General features: G+C 36.2%; 1 protein-coding gene across 4 annotated transcripts in view; it reads right to left on the bottom strand.

Annotated features, from left to right (window-relative positions):
- LOC122572498 (lachesin-like) overlaps positions 1-18478 on the bottom strand; it is a 257082-nt gene that overhangs the window by 175076 nt on the left and 63528 nt on the right. For all 4 annotated transcript variants that reach the window (XM_043737499.1, XM_043737512.1, XM_043737503.1 and 1 more), the window contains one exon: positions 11393-11517. In XM_043737499.1, the coding sequence (XP_043593434.1) occupies positions 11393-11517 (125 nt within the window). The remainder of the gene's footprint in view (positions 1-11392; positions 11518-18478) is intronic.

Raw genomic sequence — 18478 nt, 5'->3', positions numbered from 1 at the left:
GGATCTTAATAGCACTATGTAAAAATTTCGCTTTCTCCGAAATAAATAATGTAAAAACACTCGATCAATCTGTCGATATTTGCGGTATTCTCATCTTGAACGTGAAGATTCCTTTAGATTTGATAATTTGTTACAGGACCCCAGGAATCACTCTTTCTCAAGATCATTGGAATACTATTGTTCAAAATGTTACTAAAAACAATAATTGTATACTTGTGAACGATTTTAATGCGTACAATAAAAATTAGAATTGTCAATATTCTGATACAAATGGACTTAGGCTCCAAAACATTGCCGAATTTAACAATTTATTCTTATAGAACGATAATTCAAACACTCATATAGATATTCATCGTTCTCTTAAATCTAATCTTGATCTAATTTTTTCTACCTTAGCTCTTCGGTCAAAATAGAAGTTAGAGTATATGACGAGACCTGGAGTTCTAATCACTTTCCAATTTATATAAATGGTAATGTTGATAAATATGTCTATGACCAATGATCCTCCAATTTTGACTTGGTTAAATTTGATGAAGAACTCGGAAATTCCTACTCGCGACTTCCTTCTGCCGAATACAATCAATCATCTCCCAGCTATAACAAAAATATAATACTTTCGCGCATATTTTAGTTGAAGCAGTTAAATGTTGCATTCCTATTAAACGACATGTTCTTTATTTTAGAAAACGCAACCCACTTCTCTAGTGGGACGCCGAGTGTGACAAAATAAAAAATGAGAGCATATGTTAAACTAAGAGATTTGATAAATTAGAAAAAAGTGTGCGCTCTATTTATCAAAACTTTTAGAAAGAGAAAAAGAGAGTGCACTAAGCTTTTTGCCGAAAGCATTAATCTTTAGATGGATCCTAAGTATGTTTGGAACATGTACAAGATCTTTGAAAATAGTTTGATTAAAATAACTACTCAATACTGGCTTGATAATTTGCAAAACAATGCTGATGATCTTATTCTTTACTTTAAATTTGTGTTTATTAAGAAAAGCTTAAGAGTCATTGAGGAAGCCATCAGAATAATAAAAAAAAGTTTTTGTTTTGAGCCTTCAATAAAAAGAAATTGCACCTGGCTTCACTGCAATCGAAATTGATAATATATCTATTAAATTCAACGAAACTGTTTGTTTATTGGGCATTATTTCTGACTACAAAATGTCTTTCATTGCTCAAGTTTATCGTGCAGTTAAAAAATGCTCCAACTCTCTTAATATAAAAAAACTCTTGGTGAGGTTTTGATTCTGTCATGTCATGAAACCTTTTATGGAAGTTTTATTTGTTCTGTTTTTGATTATGAGAGCTGCGTATACTTCCCAAAATAACAGTACTGTGTGAAAAGCTTGAAAGATTTCACTACTCAGTGATTAGAGTAGCTCTCGACTACCGTAGAAACTCTCTATGGATGTTAGCAGAATTCAAATTTCCTCTTTTCGAGGAGCGTAGTAAATTTTTGTGTAATTGTTTCCTTGCAAAAATTCTATCAAATAGAAACTTTCTTTGTCTTAATGCAATTAAATACTACTTCAACATAACCAAAAATAAAGCTTTCAACAATGGAATTCTAAATCAATGCATTTCATTCTTTATGGATTTCTCTAACAAAATTTATTCGCAGAGTCACTTCAATATTTACTATTACGATTTCGAAACGTTGATTACCTCAATTTTATTTGACTATGAATTTGGTCTTGAACTTAAAAAAAAAAAAAACTTAAGACCCCAATCTAAGTATTGAACGATTGGTGAGAAATTTCTTACTTACTTTTTACTTACTTTTTATTCACTGATGGCAATAAAATTTCATGTTCTAATCATGTCGATTCTGCTTGCTCCTGCCCTGATCTAAATATTTATTCAATAAAGAGTTTGAGTCTCAGTGTTTACAGCTGAATGTGTTGCTCTAAATAATGCTCTTAATATTGCATTAAATAACATTAATCATAACTGTCTTATCTTTTCTTTGTTTCTTCCAAGGAATTTTATATCAAAGCTAACACCTATATTCTAAATATAAATAAGAAATACAATTAATTTGTTCATGACAATTTGAGTAATTATTTCATTAAATTCTTCTGGATTCCGCCACACTTGGGGATCTGGGGTAATCAGGTTGATGGCTTAACTAAAGGTGCTACCGTCCCCAGCTCTATAGACATTCCAAGAATTCTTTTTACTGAATTCTTCTACCGGAATTATTCAAGAAAAGAGTTTTTTTGCATACAGCTAATATAATAAAAAAACAAGGGATGTGTAGAGGTAAATTTTACTTTCAATATTTCTTCAACAATAATCGAACACCGTGGAACGGACATAAGAAATTGTCTCGCCAAGTTATTGTAACTGTAAATAGAGGTAGAGCAAATCACTGTCAGCTATCCGCTTGTCTTGCTCACGTCGGTATTATTAATAACTCCAAATACAGATATAATCTTGAAAATGGAATTCTCAACCATGTATTATGGCAATGTAATCTATATAATGTTCAAAGAGTGAAATTAATATACAATTTTCTTAAGATAAATTTCCAACTATCGTTAAACGTTGCAACGTGAGTAACTACTCCAAACATCACAGCGTGTCTTCACATTTTGACTTTCATAAATAGTTGTAATTTGCGTTTTTAGAAGAAACTAAAAAGAAATAAAAGTAAAGAAGAAAGTCGGTAATTTTATTGTATATTTTCATTTGTAAAGGTCGATCTTTGTTTTCCAATTGTATCGTTATGTAATATTTTGTAATTTCGTAAAATGTACAATTATAATACATCTGTGTTTGAGATTTTTAGTAAAAAAAAAAGAAATTTTCATTCATAATCGTTTCTACCAATCGATATATAATCTTAGTAATCGATTCTGCTAGCATTCTGAAATATGTATTTGCAATATTCTAATAATGTATAGTAGTATTTCTGTGGTGGAAATTTCGACATTCCTTCGTGAAACGTACTCACCCATTGCATTATTTTCGCTCCGAAAATACTTCATATTCCTCAGTAAAAATCGTTGTTATTGATCAATCGTCCATATTTGCGTCGTAACGATCTGTACCGACGATGAAAGGATCCGACGTCGACGCCGCGTTTCACCGAACAACAAATTCCATTCCCATCGAACATTTGGACCGAAACAAGAAAAATACAGCGCGTTCCTTTCGCGCCCGTTCATTTCTTTCACTACAATCTATCTGGTCCAGCATTTTTGACGGTATATACAAAATCGAAAATTTATTTTTATTTAATCGTTTGTCCGGCCGATCGAACACTTATCGTTCGACGTTTTCGACGGAAAAACGTCGACTGGGTCGAGTTTGGAACCAGTATTCACTCCCGCCCCCGTATACCGTCGGTACAATCTGTTTCGTCGAGGCGAAACATGATTCAATGTATACCAGTGAAAATCGCGAAATAATAATTCGATGTGAATTCGAGCACAAAGAAACGTTTCGATTTGCGCGCTGCTGACCAATCGTTCACGAATAACGTTTCCCGACCCGTTTTAATACAACGCCACGGTTTTGTTCGTATCGGAATAATTTTTGTTTCATCTTTTGCTTCGAAGTGACTTTGGAGACTATCGACCATCGTTACACGTGCATATCCTTTCTTTCAGATTTCATTTTTCTATTTGAAATAAATTTTTTTAATGCTTTAAGGGAATAGATACTTTGTAATAGTAAATCCAGACTAATTAGGAAATTGAGATACATTTAGTAGATTATACAGGTATTTTAAATAACATATATTAATGTGTAATATATTCCATTCAATATATAACTATAGTAATACGTAATTTGTACGACATGAACTTATTAATAACTAAATACGCTTGATACTAGAAATAGCTGTTATTATGGATTTTTGTTTGAAGAAGATTAAAAGCCAATATTGTGCTGTGCTGTCCGCATCGTATCGCAGACGACGTAAAATGTTTTTAAAGTATTCTCCCATCTCGAAAATTATTTTTTGGAAATGTCGTTCATAGTAACTCTGTCATTAAGAATTGTGCAATAAAAATATTCTTTTATAATGTAAAGTAACTTATTATCTGTTGTATTATATTTTATATATAAAATAAATTGTTCGGCTTCAAAGATATTCTTCGCTATTCTCTTATTTCTAAACGCAGGAAATTATTTATAACGCCCTAATTCAAATTAAATGCGTGTCACAGAATTCAAAGCAAAATTAGTATAATGCTAAAAGCATTAGTACATGTTTCTATCGTTGACAATTCGTACCACGACAAATCGTTGATAATGCTTTTGACTCGTATTTGCAACATTGTGCAGTATACTTAAAGATTACAGTAAAGCGGGAAATAAATTGATCGCGTAAATTGGCAACTTTTATACCAGAACCATTTACGTTCAGCGATACGCGAAAGAAAATATTGCAACTTACGACGCTTTTAAAATGATTACGCCAACGGATAGAAACAAAAAGAGGAACACGCAGAATAACAGCGTACCGAAGGAAGTGTACGAACTCTGACTGTGGCAATTTATGAGTTTAAAGCGAAAATGTCAGGAAATAAAAGGGGTCAAAGCTACGCGAGGCGAGGCTGCCTAACAGATACAAATACTTGAGTACCCTCTTTTACAACAATCACAACATTCTTTTTTTTTCTGGTTTTGATATTGATGAAATTACATTTTTGTTCTAAAGGTAATACCATAATACTTCGTGTTGGGAGCAAAGGTTTCGTTTTTATCGCAAAAAAATGAATATTTACATGAATAAAAATAAAATGGGTCGAGTATTGGAAGTATGTTGTTGTAGAAAAACCACATAAAAATTCTTACGTATACCCATGTCAAACTAAAAAATTCAAATCATTAAATTATTCCGCGCCATTTCATATTCGTTTCTAGGTTATACTTTTTAATAACCCGGTACAAAATATTTTCCGCCAACTCTTCTTTGAAAACCAACAAAAAGCTGTCCAAAAATAGCTTTAGAGGTCTATCTCTGGTAAATATGTGTCAGATAAGTATCAATTATTAAAACTTAATTAATGTTGCATATTTATCCGTCTTAATGAAAGAAATATTCAATATTGATTTAATTTTATGAGTCTGCTCTAGTCCATGAATTATTTAGCCCTTTAATGTTAAAGCGAAATTTCTATTCCTAGTTAAACTTCCTAAAATAAACCAACCAGTTCAAATACCTGCTAAATACAAAATCTATAAATCTAAAGCACCTTCCTGAGTCCATTCGAAATCTTCTTAATCGGCCAATTTCTTGCACGAGATCGATCCATGTTCTCCGACACATGATCCACGCGAATGCAAATTAAATGTAAATTTCAATCGATCGACTATCCTCGCGTTTTCTACTTTTTTCCAATTGGAATACGTAACTATTCACGAACGTTCTTGCATGAAATAATATAATATTTAAGAAATTATCATCGATAAGTTCCTAACCACAAATTCTTGAAAATCGTCCTAAGCATGATTAGGGAATAACGCGGTCTAGTCACTCGATAATACAGCATTCGTCAAACTCTCTAACAAGAACATCGAAAGTGTTCTTTCTCAGATGATTACGTGCATCCAATTAGAAAGTGTCTGCTCTCATGATTGCGCCACGTTTCCTTCGTTGTCCTATCTAGCTCTCCCTTGCCCCTAGAATCTCACGATTCGAACTACATAAGCTCTACTTACCCTCGCAGCCATAGTGTTGGCTTTGGTTTGGGGTTTGGTCGCGCCAAGCCGCGTGTTTGCGGTTTTGCTGTCGGTGCTTCGGAGTAGTCCTCCGCTATATACGTGTGTACACTACTGTACACTCACGGACCGTACTCTGTGTCCTGGCGACAGGTTTGAGCAGAGCCCGCGGAACGATCGATATAACGATAGATAGATATCCTGATGCTAACTCATTGGTTCAACTTTACGAGGAAAAACACGAATCAGAGCTTGAATACTGGGTTCTTTCATTGTAACGTAATCCAAATAGGAGCAATTGATAGGGGAATTAGTTTAATAGGATAAGATTTAGAGCTTTAGAGAGAGCACTATCCAAGATCTGGATTCTATTGTTTGCGGAACAATCCGATGTCCTTTGACTATTCGTTGAAATATTTGAAAAGAGCCGAAAAATGAAAGTAAAGCGTTTTAAAGATATTTCGAAAACATTACAAAGAAAAATCTTTCACGAAAACGAAGTATTTCTATGGTCTAATAAATCTTTGTAATCCAACTAAATTTAAATAAAATATTTCTATTTGTAACACGTCAAACAGAAAAATATATTTTCCACTAGTTTAGTTCGAACAACACTCGTTTCCATCACTGACTGTAGCAGTCAGTCCGTTCGACTTTCACGCAGGGTAACATCTTAATAATACAACCTGCCACCCCTCCAGTTCATTACCCATTCCCGTAGAAAGGCAGAAGGAAATCGTGGATAACGAACCTCTTGGAAGTTGACGGCGACGATGCCGGTCTGTCTGCCAAGGATCAATTGAAAAATCATTCAGGCTAGTTAATTGGGGAATAATCTGAATAGAACTTAATACAGGCGGAAGAAGAATCGTCTCGCGATGAAAAATTCTGAGGAGTCGCTCGTTTTACTACAGATGAAGCGTTGAGATAAATAAATAACAAAATGGTAGTAAAGCTTATGCTAGGTATCGCTCATGGTACATTGCGTTAAAAAATATTTTCTTTTCTTTTTACGGGGGGAAATTGCAAGACTACTGCATGTTTATGAATAGTACTTGAAGAATTTTATCGTTCACTAAAAATGGTTTCGAGCGGGTGCAATATCGTTGAAATGAAAATATTTTCTATTGCTCGTTACTATCATCTTTAAAATTTGGATATATTTTTAACATCGCATTATCGATGTATAAACAGCGACAATAGAATAAAATCACTTTTCTCTTACACTTTTACAAATTATTTCGCACAATAAATTCCACATGAATTATTTCAATATTCCAAGAATTTTATTTGTTATTCTCTTTTTATCATTACGCGTTCCATTATTCATTTTAATATAAATTCCTTACAAAATTCGTTTTTTAACCAAGATATATCCACTGAAATTAGTTTTCAGTTATTAACACCTAAAATTCCTTCCATGCTCTTTTAGCAAGTTTTACGTATTATTGAAATGGAAAAAATTAAAAGGTGCGAAACACCCGAACAATGAAAGCCGCAAGTAATATTTTATAGAATGTAATGTATGCTATATCAGAAGAGATATCCACGAGTCGTCAATTTCTATGTCTCCAGCTTGTCATGGACAATTTTCTTTCATAATCGTAAAATGAGCGGACGGAAAGATCATCCTGAGTCAGGATCGAAATATACATTTTCTTATCAGGCATCTCTTCCTCGTCCTATTTCCGTAGAAAGGTCGATCGTTCCGGCCAATCTACCCACGTTACGAGGTCCAGCATCGCATGTAGGCCGTGACCAGTATCGCAAAATAATATCATTAAATCGAGAGATCCCCGGTTAGATGAAGCCTTGATACGCGTCGTGAGCAACTTCGATAACGATCTTGTACAAGCAACCCGAAATTTTTGTCTTCGTAATATCATGTATCGATTTTTCCCCGAGATAAATATTTAAAGAGTTCTAGTTTACTTGACTTCCAGTTGATAATATAATAATTGAATAAATCTTTGTATCTATCCATAACGCGAAAATAAAGTTCATGTTGTTCTCGGAACTTGTTTCTTGGAAATTTTTACGCAAAAATTATTAACGTAGGGGAATATTTGCGTAAAGATCTTTTAATACCTTTGATTATAACATTTCTGAGGAATTTGTAAATCGAGATTAACAAATTTTGTTGTTGAAAATATTCACCATCATTCCATCTAACGTGGGACCGAAACACGTGATGATTTTCGTTAACACGCTATCATTTTATTATCGTTTCCACGATGAATAAGTATAGATGTAACTAATTAGTGTAATTAAACATAGCCAATTATAAAAAAGAAGAAAAAGAAGGAAAGAAGCAAAACATTTTCAAATTACGTTCATACGAATGTCTTACACCACAGAAGCCAATAAATATAAGGGGAAATTCCTCCGCAATCGACTCTCCTCACTGTCTCTGTATTGACGACGCAGCGGAATAGCGATCGAGGAATTTTAATACCTCGTGTTCTTTTTTTTTTTCGTGGTACTTTTCTTGTACGATGTAGATATATTCTACTGACAGTTTTAGTTATGATTTTCACCACAGACCCATCCGCGGAAAAGAATAAACGGCCACAGATTCACATAATGCGAATATTTCTACAGCGAATCCTAAGCATTATTGACGCCATTTGTGATGTCGAACTAGCCCGCTCGAACCGTAAAAGAAATTGAGCTGTTCTTGCATCCAGCTTATATTTCTCGAGGCGCGTTAACTTATTCGCGCCGTTGCTGGTTCGTATAATATTCGATGTTACATTTATGTAAAATTTGTCGTCAAGAGCAAAAGGGTCAAATATTAAATTTTTTAACAATACGTCTTTTGAAAAGTGAAACATCATACTAGAAATAAGAAAAATATATACCATGAATTATATCCCACCATGCGGTTATAACACTAAACGACGATTCAAGGATTTATAAAACGATTAAGGTTAAGGAAAGAGACTAGGATACTGAAAATAGCAGCCTGTTCCCTATTCACCGTATAACATGTCGAATACTCGCGGCGGTGTAGTTGTAAAATCGATCTAACGACGAATAAACTTATAAATGTGACCACGATATCGGATCATGTTGGCAACGATGCCGAGGCGATCCCGGATGCGACGAGTGGCGAGCCGGATGATCGTAAGGTAATAACGTTGGTCTCGCTTCGAGGGTGCGAGCTGACCGGTTTAAGTGCGTGTATAGCGATGTCACTTCCCGCGGTGATTTTCTATGAAACGTCGAAGGCCAATCAGATAACATTGTATGAAAGAATCACCGCTAGAATTCTTTTGGTGTCTCTTCACCATAGAGTCTCACCATCATATTTTACATTATCCGGTTTAGGAAATGAAGTTTTATTTAAGGCGACAACAACAGTTTTGTAACAGAATTTGATTCCTTTTCCTTCGATGTAATTGCGTTACGCTACTTAATGAATAGTAAACCGACTGAACATTGGAGTGGAAAGATTCATCCAGGTTAGAGGATACGATTTGGTCGATCTAAGCGGGTGTTTAGCGGTGTCAATCCCTAGGCGACCTTTCCACGGAATACTAAGGGCCGCTAGGGGTCGCTATACGACTCGTAAGAAGGGTTGCCCGCTAGAAGCAACTTGTATAACGAGGTATAGAATCACTTCACGCCCTCTGATCGTTGACAAACCGTCGCCGTCTTTATAGTGCTATTAGATGTTCTCGGGATCCTATCAAAAGGATTAAGTGTAATCACCCTTAAAGGAGGGCATAAACTCTATTGTTCGTAGATTTCTCTTTAGTTTATTTTCACGAGTCTAATGTAGTTTTACGAGTCTAAAAGAGTCGAATTTAGATAAACGTCTGTCATATTTTTAAGCGTGGACGATATAATTAAAGTTGACTATTGGAGGAAAAAGATTATCGATATAGGTACATTCGTTGATTTAATTCCATACCTTCGAGTAATTTACATTTGCTTTTTCTATCCACGTGGATTAATTATAGAACGAACGTAACCTCTTTATTTTTAATATTATGTTTTCTATACTTAACAAAGGTTGTTGGTTTACGATCTGACGAACTTTAATTAAAATGCACAAAGTTTGACTTCTCTTGCTCATTAGTGACTGAAGATGAGGATATTTTCATAACCGTATCTTCGAAACCAACAAATACACGGAGAACACGGAGAAACGTCACGAGTTCTTGAATTGACGAACTAATTTCAACTAACTAATCTCGAGATAAGGTATTGTAATCAAATATTCTATGAAATAAATTCCATCTTATAATATACTAGTTTTCGTGAATTTTTCAATTCTCCAAATGGCAATTCCATAAGCCAAAAGAAGTATTAGCGATTTGCCTCGTTTCAGTAATCGATTTCCACGTATCCTGCTTCTTCGCTCTGAACGTGCATGTAAAATTAAAGTTTCGAAGATTCGCGTAGTACTAAAGAAAAGTCTCCGCGTCCTAAACGCATCGAAGGATCCTATCGAACGGATTCCGAATTTAAGATTCGAGAAACGGCAAGAAGACGACGACACGACGACCCTTACGCGACGTACGAGTTGGCGATAGTCCAGAAGATGCCAATTCAATCTTCCTCCCTACTGCGGATGGAAAATTTCAGGTGGCCGACGAACTTCGTCGTCCGTTTCCTCTTCTATGCCCCCTTCTAGCCACTGCAGTCCTTTGAGTGTGTTTCTTCCTTCTTTTCAACAACTCGTTTCTAAGCATCTGCCTTGGCATTTCTTAACAGTCATACTCGCGAATAACACTGGTGTCGAGTGGAGCTATATACTTCCTTTTTCAATTTATTCAGCTCTTGGTAGTTAATTATATCCTTCGAATCGTATAAAAAGTTGCTGGGCAGTCGAATCTCTGTTGAATTGTACGATGTAAGAGATCTTTACGAGTGTCGAGTTGCGATTTATGCATTACCTAATAGTATATGCGTTTATATTTTAAGTTTAATTTTTACAATGTGTTAATTTAACGTCAAGATAAAATTAAATTTCTTATAAGCTCTTGAATTTTTGGGGAACAACCTTCAATATGCAGCATCGCGTCATTAAAACATTCCTTGTCCTTGATATAATTAATTCAAGTACTTCTCGATATATACGACAACCGATATCTCTAGCGAAACTCGTTGCCTAAATATCATTTTTCATCGCGTAAAAATTCGTAAACATTCGAACTAAAAACGCCCGCTGGGAAAGCAATTAATTTATTCACGTGCAGGATATGAGTGCACCGAATGAGAAAATTATTCAAGAACACCTTCTTCCTACCACCAGGATACGCGCGTATATCTCGGCTCGTTCACGAAGCTTTCCAGCGTTTCACGTAGAGCGCGCTGCGATTTTAACGAGCTCCTTCATTGATGAATCGCGTTCATCAAAGCTCCGCACGATTTCAGCTCGATCTCGTGATCTAACGACGCCACGTAATCAGCGTCGAGCTAACGGAGAACTTCCGAGGCGCCTGCTGCCACTTACTTAGCATACATCGCGACGCTCGTCGCGTCCGACGGGCTAACGCGTTTCTCATCTCAAAACACGCGGATCTTCCTTGCTACGATTGCGAACGTGCCGCCCCCCTCCAGAAACTTCGCCCTGCACATTTGTTAGATGTCGCACGTTTATTGGCTCGTGCTTTGTACGAAATATTCCAAGTAAAAGGAAATTTCGCGAAGTAAGTTTTAAGGCGTGCTATAGAAAATTTGTACAAATGAATACGTTTATTTACCTTATATGGCCCCAAGTCCTTGACACTGCAAGCTAATTTTACAGTACGTCCTGCTGGCACTGTGATATTTCCTATTTCATCAATGAACTCAGGATCCGGTACGCTGGTAACTGAAACGACTGTAACTGAAACAAAATAAAACGACTGTTAACATAATGTTGATGCAGCCTTGAATATTTAATTAAAAGAAGCTTTCTGCTTTAGATAAAATTTTCAGCCGCGGATCTATTAATTTGTACATCTAACAAGATAATTCCAAACTCGTCGGTATATAGGAACGCCACAATCAATGTTCATGGCGGCATATATCAGTTCTCGAAGGAAGAAATGGAGGCCTATGATCGCGGAAGGGAGAAACTTTTTTCTTTTCGACGGAGGTACCGCGAGTGACTAGTATTTCCTACGAAGGTTGGATTGCACAGAAAGAGGAGAGATCGATCGATCGGAGAAGAGAAGCAATGTCTACGTGGATGTGTGGATGCGCTTTGAGTTATAGGAGGCCGCCGCTCGGACTGACAGCCTAGTTATTGAATACAAAATGCAATTTTTCAAGTCTGCCGCGCGGTACATCTACTCGCAGCCAGTCTTGAAAAGTAACAGACCGTTCTTCTCGCGAGGAACTGATCGAATCCTCGCCAGGATTTCCAGATACACCCGTCTCGTCCAACCAGGACCAGCGATCCATCCTGAAATTCGCGATCGTGTCTTCTTCGTTGAATAGCATTATTTCATGGAGTACGTTCTATGGGAGGAAGAACGAACAAGAATACGAACTGATGCTACGTGGTCGAAACGAGTTTCGATGTTGAAAGATAATGACGTTATTCAAGGCATGGAATGGTTTCAAATTCGAAAGGAGAAGAAGAGGAAATGTTTCCTCCATTTATTTCCGATAGAGCAGTTAAAAGAAAATTTTTAAAGAAAGAGATTAGAGTAAACATTAATGGCAAGTTGCTGCGCGGAGGACCTTTCTGAAAAGTATAAAATGATTGTAGGGGAATTTTAAAACAATGGAAACAGTGACGTAAAATTTATTTAAAAATTCATTCTGAAATCTGACCTGATTTCCATGCATTGAAATTTAACACGTGGCAAATTTCAAAATATCTTAGTCAATAAATGCTGTATGAAATCAATAAAAATCAATAAATCCTCTCAAAGAAACACCAAGGTTCGCTTAGAATTTCTTGTGAATTTCTGTAGAAGATACTTGATAAACAAGAAGGCCGATTTGCGAGATACACTTACCGATTCTTTAACATCTAAGCGCGCCGTTCAAACGTTATTACGAATTACACGCTGGAATACGAAATATCGATCTACGGAAGGGGTGGTGGAGACGTAGATACGAATGGCTGGGCAAGAGGCAGACGGAACTAGTAAAAATGAGAAAGATCGTTACCTCTGAAGAGACCCGCCATTCCAAAGAATTTCCTACAGTGAGAGAACACTAGTTTCGAGAGTTCGAATTCGATTCCTCTAACGATCTGTACAGTTGCATCTGTATTCCTCTATCCTTTGCGCTTACCTTAAACTCTGTCCCAACCCTCAGAAGCAAATCCTCTTGCTGTGTCAAGATATCGAACGAAGATTTACGTTTCGAAGACACACCACGTGTCCTATGCACGTCTCATTTCTTTAACTTTGTGTCCCCTTTTTTGATACGTCGAACGTTAATGTTTAAACGAGTTAACGATACGGATTTTTCAAGTTAGGTTTGAGTTTGAGTAGCGGTGATATATATATATATAGCTATATATATATAATTGTAACTTTCGTAACTTAGGTTTAACTCAAAATATATAAAGTTCTTAATCGTATATTGTAGGTAGCCGTATCAATAAATTGGCGTCCATGCTAAATTAAAAGTTAAAGAAGATTGGATAACGGTAAAACATTTGAGTACAACGGTATTATACAAATTACAAAATAGAAAATACTGAAAATAACACAATTAAATCATGTATTATACATTCCATACAACTCACCGACAAACCAAGAACCACGATCTCACAGAATTCTTCCGACGCTCTGCTGTAAGAATCCGTTCCCTGTCCGGAGCACAAAGCGTTACGATGCTTGTTTACAACGGCGTCCATAAAAATAAATGCAGAACAGCGTGGTCGTCCACGCGGAGAAGCCACGTTCCGGGTTCTCGTGTAGCCTAGATTTACATGCGCGTATACACGAGTAAATAAATGGAACGGAAAGAAAATGGAGAAACACGAGGGGAGGAAAAGGTGAGTTCTAAAGGTAACTCCAAGTGACTGCCGCTTGCCAACCGTGCAGGACCTGCGCTACTAGGAAATTCTCTTTGGGCCACTGCCATCGACTTCGCTATGTACCGGGCCAAAGGAGCCATCGCTCGTGCACCTCTGCACGCGTGTACCTTCGTCTGAGACTGTATTTTCAACTTCCTTATCCTCGACGTAGCATGTGCTTCTCGCGGCCAGGCTCATCCTGATCTTCACAGTTCATAACGACTGCAAACTTCGAAGAAATCAAAGATTCATGCCGAACGGAGGTTAAATGGCTGCTCCAGCAGAACAGGCTACATTAAGAATAGAAATTTTCTTGAATTTTTATGGAATACGAGCGTAGTTTTACGTTGGTAAGTATTCCTCGTTCGTTGTTAAAAAGAAAATATTGTTCTCGTTTGACAATAGCAGAATGTATCTGGTCAGAATGTGGTTTTATTTTTATATATTTACAATTTTCACGTAAAATAATATGACAAAAAAAAAAAATCAATAAACAAACATTATCAAAGGAATGAAGCGTGGTCATATAGCTACGAAGCTTCAAGTACTTTTTACGCGCTTCTAATTAAATCTACTTTCAATACGCATTATTATATACTAATAATTAGCGCGCGAGAGAGAAAAGGAGTGAGAGAGAGAAAGAGTGAGAGAAATCTTCGCTTTGATTAGTTAACGTGAAACTATTTGTTATGATGCAATAGAAAATTGATAAAGCGAACGGTTCTAATTATTGAAGAAACTTATGATTCTATATACACTCTTTTACGTGAAATATAAATTATGGCACTTATTAATTTAATCTTTAGGATGACTTAACCACGTGACGATCAAAAATTATTAACTCATAGAATTTTACCTTCGAGTACATTTAAATTTCGATAATAATCACTAGAAAAAAAACTTACACCTTCCACTACCCGACTGCGAACCAAGCAGTCTCTTTTCACGCGATTCCATCAACAACCAATAATTGACCTACCAATTAGATGTCAATCAGCAAATTTCTGAAAATATCTAAAAAACGAAAAGGAGAAGAAGCAAAACGAAGAAGTCGAGATCAAATAGAAGATTATGAGCGCGATCGTTACAGTTTGGAAAAAGAGATGAAGAATAAAAAGAGGAGGAAAGTGTGATTCAAGCAAGTATCTCGTCATACTTAGCAGAGAAAGCTTTAGGGGAGGTCGTGGAGTATTAATTACGGATGAAAGTAGTCCGACACGAGCCGTAGCTTCTATCACGGGATAATTAAAATACGATGCCTGAGTATCGGCTGTCGTTCGAATTAACGAGCGCCAAGAGAGCGGTCAAAGCGACCGAAAGAAGGGTGCTCAGAGAAAGGAGTGGCTCCTTCGAGACCACGATCCGTCAGAAATCGTAAAGAGCTCCGAAGATCCGAAACGTGACGCGTTTCGCGCCAATAGCCAACGCCTTCCGTTAATTGGAACAGCCTTGAGCAGATGAAAGTGAAAAATATACAAGATCAAGAAACATGATAGCTTTCACGACCAATATACAAACATTTACATACACCTAAATGTGCACGTATGCTGTGATATTTTAAGCATGTCGACTTCCACGAAACGTGCTTAGCTGATTAAAGTTTGAGAGATTCCTTCATTACATGGCTCGAGTGGTTTTGTGAATTTTAATTAATACATACGCGAGGCGATCGCACGTATCACGAGAGAAAAATCGCTCTCGAACTAGCTATCTGACCTCTAGAAGATTATTAATTACGTAACGCAGCGGAAAACCACTTCTGTCGTCGATCGTGGATGGAACTGGTGATTAGAGAATGCTTCTCGAGAGTAGCAAAATTGGAAAATGTCTTCAACCTGTGTTTCTATCGTTGAGATGTTATTTCAAGAGAGTTATTATTGCTGGAGGCCGATGGCACAATTTGTCATATCTGGATTAGAGGTGAAGTGGAAAGGCATATTAAATCACCATACAAATATACGTAATAGCGTACATCGAACACTGTTTGTGAAATTTTGTAATTTTGGTATCTTGAGCAATGTGCTGAATTTTAATATAATTACAACAAATTAAGTTTGCTTTCAAACTCTATCTCTCTTGCGTTCGAAACTTACGACAAATTATAAATAAGAGAAAATGTCAGAATTGTGGCAAGAGCTTTCCTAATTTGAGTGACCAATCTGTAGTTTTGCTACATCTGGCTGTTTCGAAATTAAATTGTTTCATTTGAACATAAAAATTCTTTGCTCAAATTTCGAAATCACTTATTGATTATTAAAATGGTGTATAAGGTTAAATATATAGGATTATAATACAAGATAGATAAGGTTATATAATATGATGTTGAAAACTACCAATGGTATACTGACATATCCTTATTGACCAGAGTGCATTTACGTCATTGCTCCCTTTATTCTCTTTATTAATTTTATTCTATCGTTATATATATACGTTCTTCCAGATTTCAAAATAGACAATTAAGTGCTGCAAAACAAGACTGCAAAAAATTCATATTAAAAACGTTTTAATTTAAAAAAAGAAGTCTTTCGCGTGTGGGATATTCTTAATATTAGATATTTTAAGAAGATGAAAAATCACCGTTGGAAATTACGTAGATTGTTTTATCTCTATATTTGGTAAGTACATTACACTAAATAGAATATTCCGGATGAAATTTTCCACACACAGCGCGCGTTTTCAAATTGTTTATGCAATTCATAAAACGCCTTCAACGACGTGCGCGCGAATTATCAAATAGTGTGCAGGAGCACAATGTACCGTGCGTTATAAGTAGCAGAAAGAAAGATTTTTATTTCTCGCGGCGTCGCATTCGAGGCTTTTCCAAACGGGATCTGTTGATACAAGGAATTGTGCAAATATTGCATGCTGTAACAAATAGCTATATTCTCGTGCGTATCCAGTGTGATATAAAACCAATAGCGCGGCGTAAAACAATTTTCGCATTCCCGACCTGACGAGAGAAAGAATGAAGATCTATGAAGCCAGCTCGTATATACTCATTCACGTTCGGTGTGTTTTTCTAATAATTTTTATACGCTTCGACGATTAATATCTATATTTATATTGGTTGTTCTATTATATCAAGCAAATGTGATTGATCATTTTTGGTTGATTACTTATTGCAAAACGAGTATGATACTTTTTATATAACTCTTTAGTTGATGCAATCGTTGATGCATTCCATGACTGCACTATCATATTAACCAATTGTAATATGAATTTATCAGCTTTCGCTAAATTTGAGCTTTATTTAGGAAGAAGTGGAAGGACGGCGTGCCAAAAGTTTTTGCTTTGACATTACTGCAAGAAATCGCTGACTTGCCACGTCTGATTCTATTTAACTTAGATTTATTCGTTTACAGGAGGAATAATATGTGTCTTTAAAAATAATTATACCTCACGCAGTTAGTGATAATAGAACGAAGAAACAATTATGTAAAGTTTGCTTAATTCACGCTATAATAATAAGCATTCTTCTTTAATAAATCGTATGCGTTAAATTCACTTTATTCTTATATGAAAATCTTACTGTTTCAATATGTCTAATCATATATCTTACAAATCATATTACAAAATAAAATCAAGCTCGAATTACCATGACATCGCTACGACGAACAAGTTATCACATTTAACAATTAAATCCTGCCAAGTTCCCAAAATTCAGATCCAAAGATAAATTCCTACAAAGGCTGTATCGTATTACCTTTGAAACGTTGCTACCAATTCAAAGGAATGTAGTTGTTTTAATTAACAACTTCTCCGACTTCTCCGAACAGGTCGTTGTCAATGAGTTATTATCACGGCGTTAAAGAGCTTTCTTGCGTTTTGACAAGCGTTTGTCAAGCGTGTAAAGAAGGCAGTAAATCTGAAAAGCTGCTCTCACGTTGTGAATACGTCTGACGGTGTGTTCTAACGCATGGAATGGCTGCAACGAAAGTCTATACCGAGTACCGACGACATGCACGACGCGGCGCGGTGCTTTGAACAGAGAGAAGCGTGAAGGAGTAGCAGAAGCAACAGTTTATGTCAATTTTCCGCTCGAAGGAGAGCGGGGCTCGCGACGAGACGGGCCGACTATATCGTGCTCGCTCGTAAGCGTGCGTGCCAACGCACATGTATCCTCCTGAAAATATCGCTGTTACGGAAGCAATAGGCAATCGAGCGTGTGAAATATTTTCGCGTGTAAACGTGTCCGCCGTGTAACGGGTAACCTTGTTATTTCAACTTTAGTTATTCAACTTCCTATGGCACCGTTTCTCTCTCTCTCTCTCTGTCACTCTCTCTTTCTCTATCTATCTATCTATCTATTTACCTATCTATTTCTCCCTCTCTCTCTCTCTCTCTCTCTGTTTCTATCTTCCTCTCCCTCTCTTTTTTTCGCTCTTTCTCTTTCTGCATTATTAATAATCGACTTGTATTTCAATTTTGCCTCGAGCGGCGCGAATCAGTTGTCGACCTTCGCTAAATACGAACAATTACTGGAATATGAGAAAGATTTTTTGATCGAATTTTTTATTAATTAAGCTTAATATTTAATTAACTAAGCTTAATTAAGATTAATATCAAAATCGACTCTATATATTTTAATGAGATTTAGTTTCGATTTTAAGGCATATCCGAACGTACGTAAAGCGTCTCAATCCGTTTAACTTCAAATGAAAATTGAATATTTGGCAGATTTAACTTCGATGTATTGATCAGTTCTGTCAATAAATATTCTTCGTTATCCAATATAGACAGTCTTTCTTCAAGACACAATTGTAACAACGAATATGTTGACGACACTAAGTGAACTAGTGTCCAGGTCCATACATAGAAAACGGAT

This window comes from Bombus pyrosoma, linkage group LG2 (assembly GCF_014825855.1).
Source record: "Bombus pyrosoma isolate SC7728 linkage group LG2, ASM1482585v1, whole genome shotgun sequence".
Taxonomy (NCBI): domain Eukaryota; kingdom Metazoa; phylum Arthropoda; class Insecta; order Hymenoptera; family Apidae; genus Bombus; species Bombus pyrosoma.
Note: the sequence above shows the minus strand (reverse complement) of the source record. Positions and strands in the feature narration are given on the sequence as shown.